Source organism: Haliaeetus leucocephalus, unplaced genomic scaffold (assembly GCF_000737465.1).
Source record: "Haliaeetus leucocephalus isolate CR32 unplaced genomic scaffold, Haliaeetus_leucocephalus-4.0 Scaffold351, whole genome shotgun sequence".
Lineage (NCBI taxonomy): Eukaryota > Metazoa > Chordata > Aves > Accipitriformes > Accipitridae > Haliaeetus > Haliaeetus leucocephalus.
The window spans coordinates 254862-260865 of record NW_010972787.1 but is presented as its reverse complement, the minus strand read 5'-3'; the positions used below and the strand labels follow the sequence as shown (position 1 = coordinate 260865).

Below are 6004 nucleotides of genomic sequence, written 5' to 3'. Positions count from 1 at the left end.
TAAGATGGCAGGATAGCTCAGTAGTTTCTGGGCAGGCAAAAACACCTAAAATACTTCAAGCCAGTTCTTGTGCTGCTATAAATTGGTACAACTTCATTAATTTTAAAGAAGTTAGTATGTCGTGTTAGCTTGAGCATTTGACTTTTGTCTTAACAATGGTGAAGCCACATACTTGTTTCTCCTAGCAGGGAAAAAGAATGTTAAAAAAATGCCTTCCCAAAATAATAGAAGGTAAACAACTGTGGAGCTTCGGGCAGTGTAACTCCAGAGATGGCTTTCCTCTGAGTCAGCAAGCAGTGGCTTAGGCTCCTGCCAGCTACGCAGTGCTGGAATGGATAAATTCTGGCTTGAGCTACTTTTTCTTACAAGACCTAACAGAAAACCTAGAGGTTACTTTGCTTATAAATTGCTGTTTCTCCAGTTTTCCTCATTTGCCAGATCAAGCAATATAATGCCAATCCATCCCACCCAACAAACACCCCACGAAACGAAACCTGTTCAGCATTTTACAGCATATTGTGTATGAATGTTCTTTTTCTGCATTCCTGGGAAGTGTAGCAGTAATGTCCCTGGTGGTGCTTGTTCTGCTATGCAGTTGAGGCAGATTCCACACCAGGATTTTTCTCCTCAGCATTGCAAGAGCAATGAGCAATGTGAGTTGCAGAAGTGCTGCTAGTGCCTGGGAGACAGCTCAGCAAAGGGCACAGCACTGGAGAACTCACTGAAATTCCTGAGGGTGTTAAGAAACACAGCTGAGCATGGAAATCTGCTTTTCAGACATGGGAAATTAATAACTGGCACAGCTTTGGCTAAAATTGAGATGAATGGCCAGATTTCTGCCTTTGACTTAGGAATGGGTTAATTTGGATTAGCAATCTGACACTTCAACCCATGCAAAAATGTAAAAATATTTACCCTGTTTATTTCCTATATAAACCTCATAGGTTGGATCCTAAGTTGCCCTAATAGTGGGAAGACAACCATAACCAATACAACTTGTTACATCCCTAAGTTCTCCTGCTGCCCCTGTGCTTGGCTGGTCTCAGGGTGAGGCACCTGCAGCCTCTGGGCTCCTTCAGGGCAGCACCACCCGAGGCGGCCCGAGAGGGCACTTGGCTGGGTCGCAACTGCACCGTACAGACTCGCGGGTTTGTACATACGAAGTAAATAAAACCAGTAAGAAATCCTCTTGCCTTTTGCTAAATTACCATCCTTCCTTGGTATTTTTCAACCATTCTCGCTGTCATCACGGTACTTTTTATCCTTTGAACTGAATGGCTGTAAACGTTTTCTAGTGGCTCTTCTTCAGCCACACTAATAATGTAGTATTATTACTCAGTAGCCAAAAGTCATCCCTGGCCATTAAATTTCTAACTAAGCTTTGATCTATTCTTATGCAAAATCAGAAGTGGCTCACTGAGCCAGAAGATAGTATTTTTAAATAATGATACATTCACTTCTACTTTATTTCTAATTTCACATATGGTCTAAAATGATGATCCATATTTTTTATACACTTTTTAATTCAATAAAATTTCTGTAGAACATAATTATATTTTTGTAACTGGAAGGACAGTATACTGGTATTTTAAAATAATATATTTTACACAAAACAAGCAATGCTTGTATTACTGACTACTCCACAAGAAACTAAAAGATGAAAATACTGTAGTAGGTAACTGGATTCCTTATTTTTTTATACTGTAAACTTCGTTAAAGAAGTGGGTCTGTAGTTCAAATCTGTACCGATATATAAGTATTATTACTTTATACTGGGGTAATTTGTCTTTTGTTGTACATAGAAGGACTAATATAGTATTTATAGTCAGAATTGATCTCTATGACATGCCTGTTTTGGAAGGATATAAACATACGTTGACATATGCAATCCTGGAAGGAAATAACTACTGCATAATTGCAATCTTGTAAAATGGGGTATTCTAAGGGGAAATTATGTTTTTCTGTAAATGGCTCTATTCTATATGTACAGGATGCTGTAGAGTAAGACAATAAAACCAGTTGAGTATCAGGAATTTCTGCTGCTGTACATTTCTGCAAAATATGTTAATCCAAAAATTTGGAATACCAGCCTACATAAGGTAAAGAGTAATAAAATAAGTGTTTACAAGGGAAGTAAATGGTCATACAGTTTTTCTTGACTAGAAGTGGATGGTTTAGAACATTTTTATTTGTAAATATTTTCTACCTGTTCAAGAAGTTGGATTAAGTTCTCTCCTTGCTGGCATAACTTTTTTTCATTTGCTGTGCTATGTATGTACAGGAAATTAGGTGGCTTGATTCAGTGTAAGCAAGTAAAAACTGCTTTTGGTCATAAATCAGTTGTGGAAGACTGCAGCCTATTGAGGATCTGTAAACTAATATTTACACTGAATAATGGTAGTCTGTAAAACAGACAACTGCATGAAAACATAGGGATAAATATCCTTTGAATAGCAATCAGCTCCATTCAGTTTAGCAGAGCTGGCTTTTGACACCTTTGCTCTTCCAAGCTTTTTCTTTGGCAAAAGTATATTCTATAAATGTTCATAATTTATAGGATTTTTCATATTTAAAATTATTTGTTTGAAATAAATTCTGCATTTGAATGAAAAAATGTATTGGTAGTGTGTTTATTTTTCACTTACTGTGAATGCCATTGACAGTTTATTTAAAAAAATAAAATCCAGCATCTTACTATTGTTGCCAGGATGTTGATGGCAAACGATGCCATAGTTTTAAAACGGGGCACCCAGCCTCAGTCCATCACACAGCTGTCAGCAGCCGTCACGCCAGAGGAGGGATGTGCTGCTTTGGTGATGTGCTTACTGCTGCCTTCTCCTTTCCTGCCAGCTGATGAGTCTCTGGTACACAAACAGTTTTCCATCAGCAGTAGTATCTTTACAGTAGACAGACATGTTAACCCCTTAGCGAGCCATATGCCTACAACTTGCCTTGAGGACCCGATACTCCATGTAGGGGCCAAGTGTAGTATTTGATGAGTAGTTTTACAAGGTGATGAGCTCCACATGAAAATGGCTTCAGCCGGGATTAGGCCTGAGCAGAGCCTGGCTGCCACGTGCAGTGTGACGGTGTGTGAGACTCACCAGTCTTTCAACCTTAATTACTACAGCCAGTATATGTGGTACCTGAGTTCAATGACACAGTCCGTCAGCCTGGTTTCAGAGGAAACATGGTTTATGAGTTAAGGTGGTGTTTCTGTCTGGATCTCTGTCTACCCATTAGGTCACTTGTGTCCCCAGATGACCTTTGACCTTTCTAATATCTCAATGGTATTTGAAAGAAGGGACAGAAATCTCATGGTTTCATCACAGGGTAGCTCAGGCTGGAAGGGACCTCTGGAGGTCTCTGCTCCAACCTCCTGCTCACAGCAGGCTCGGCTCTGAGGTCAGGCCTGGCTGCTGAAGGCTTCATCCAGTTGGTGCTTGAAAAATCTCTGAGGATGGAGACTGGGCAGCCTCTCTGGGCAACCTGTGCCGCTGCCACACTGTCCTAATGGAGGAAATGTGTTACAGGCTGACTCTCTTCTGTCAACTTATGCCAGTTGTCTCTTGTCCTTCTGTCCTGCGCCATCTCCTCAATGATGTCCCCAGGATCACGGGGGGCTTCTGTAAGGTCCATCCCCTCCCTGAAGCCATCTCTGCTCCAGGCTGAACAAGTCCAGCTCCCCCAGCCTCTCCTCACAGGGCCAGTGCTCCAGCCCCACCACCTCAGTGGCCTCCCCTAAATTTGATCCAGTTTATTGATGTCTTTTACTGGGAAGCCCAAAGCTGGATGCAGTACCTAGATGTGGTCTAACAAGTAGTGAGTGGAGGGGGATTAACGACTCCCCTCGGCCTCTGGCTCTGCCCCTGTTCATACAGCCCAGGCTGCCGTTGGCCGTCATTGCTGCCAGGACTTGCTAATGGCCCACGTCCCCCACACTCCCCACCAGGACCCCCAGGGCCATTCCCTCAGAGCTGCTCCCGGCAGCCGGTCCCAGCCCGTACCAGCACAGGGGTGGCTTCTTCTCGGGGACAGGGCCCCAAGGGCACCAACAGGCCCTAACCCGCCCCCTCCCAAGGGTTCCCCCCACCCTGCCCATGGCCCAGGACAACATTTCAGCCCAGCCTGCAGCCATCAGTCCCTGCCTCAGTGATACACTGGTCTCCATCTCCCCACAGCCCTGCCTGGCTGGCCGTGGGCCCCACCAAGCCTGGCCCCACCTGCAGGCTGACATCCCCAGGGCCCTGCAGCCATCCCAGAGCCATGTCTGACCCTGGTTCCCCTCACAGGGCCTGATCCCACTCTGCAGATTGATGTCCCTGCCTGACCGCAGCCCTGCCCTGTCCCCACAAGCCTCCTGGGTGATGCGGCCTCTCAGCTGCCCCAGATGCTGTTTTCCAGGTGTGGGGCCATCCCTGGTGAAGCCCTGCTGCCAGCCATGGTGCTGTGCTCCTCAACCCCACTCCCCAGGGTACAGCCCACCCTCGCTGCTCCCTGGCACCCGAGTGCAGGAATTTTGTTGAATTTCATGGCCCATTCCTCCGCCCTGTCCAGGTCTCTCAGGATGGCAGCCCTCCCCTCAAGCACACCGACTAGTCCCCCTGTTTGGTGTCATCAGCAAACCCAGGGATGGAGCTCTCCATCACCTCATCCATGCTGACCACTCCCAGTCACCTTCTTCTCCAAATGTGCTCCCAGCTGTTGCAGAGGGAGAGGAAAGCCAAGAAGCCATACGTAACTCCAGATTAACACTATACATGTTTTCTCTTGCCTGTTGGGAGTATCACACATTATTTATCCACATGTCGGTGGAGATCTGTGGTTACCTGAGGTGAGGGAGTTTAGGAGACTAAAGACAAAAGCAAGGAAGAAACCAGACGCGACAATTCCACTTCCAAGGAACCTGTTTTTCATGGTCTCTATGCACAGAGATGTGAAGTTCATGTTATTCAAAAACACGCAGCATTCATTTGTGCTCTCATTGTTTTGCATGTGAAAGTCCAGGCTTGCATGGAAGCTTGATTTAATTCTCCTACAGCCTTGTCAGCCCCCCATCTACCAACACCCTGAAATATCTCCTAGTAGCAGCAAATGCTTCTGATAAAAATGATACAACCACCTTAGGAGACAAATCATTGGAGGTGTTCCCTGTTTAATTGCATTCCATCATTCTAAACCCATGAAATTACTTTGTTGTTACATTTTCTAGAGAGTAACACCATGATCCCTCTTTCCCCATCACCAAGCATTACCAAGGTGGTGATGAGGGCCACCTGCAGTATCTCAGCCACAGGCCCCCAGAGCACTCTTCAGCTCTTGAACGTGGGTGCATGCCTGAGCCATGCTGGAACGGGGTGCTGGGCTGAGAAGTGTGAGCTTGGCCTCCTCCCTGGGATGGGAAGGTGAGCCCAGGGGCAGGGAACAACCTCCCAGTATGTCCCAACAGGGTCCCTGTTCTGTCCTTTAAATACAGTCCCTGTGGGAAATCCTAGAAACAACCAGGAGGAATTTTAAATTATGTTGTTGGTGGGGTTTTTTTTTTCCCTTTTACAGCAATCTCTGCCTGTACATAAGCTGACATGGGCAGTAACAAATAATAAGCTTTAGAGAAATACGATTTTTCCCTCTTTACATTCCAGACCAGCTATTCAGCTGCCGGCTGAACTGTGAGGTGTTGTATGCGGCGGGGAACACACAGATCATCTGCTCTTCGGTTTGGCCTGCACAGCGCCCATAGACATGGGAAAGAAAACCTCCCAGGACGTGAAAAGGCGGGGTTCAGCGCAGCCTGCCCGCAGACAAGTGGGTCTGAGGCTCCTTCCTCACGCCCACACCGGCTTTACCGTATTTTCCCCGACTCTCTGAAAGCGCACAGGCTCGGCACCTGGCTCGGCGCCCACAGATCGCTGCCCGCCCCCCCGGCCCCAGCCCAGCGGGGAGGCCGGGACCCGGCACACTCCCTGTTCCGCAGCACAGCCGAAGCGCCGCCGGGGCCCGGCCC

General features: G+C 46.6%; 1 protein-coding gene across 1 annotated transcript in view; it reads left to right on the top strand.

Annotated features, from left to right (window-relative positions):
• The first annotated feature begins 5742 nt into the window (after positions 1-5742).
• KDELC2 (KDEL (Lys-Asp-Glu-Leu) containing 2) overlaps positions 5743-6004 on the top strand; it is an 18963-nt gene continuing 18701 nt past the window's right edge. The window contains exon 1 of the mRNA XM_010572792.1: positions 5743-5805. Within this exon, the coding sequence (XP_010571094.1) occupies positions 5743-5805 (63 nt within the window). The remainder of the gene's footprint in view (positions 5806-6004) is intronic.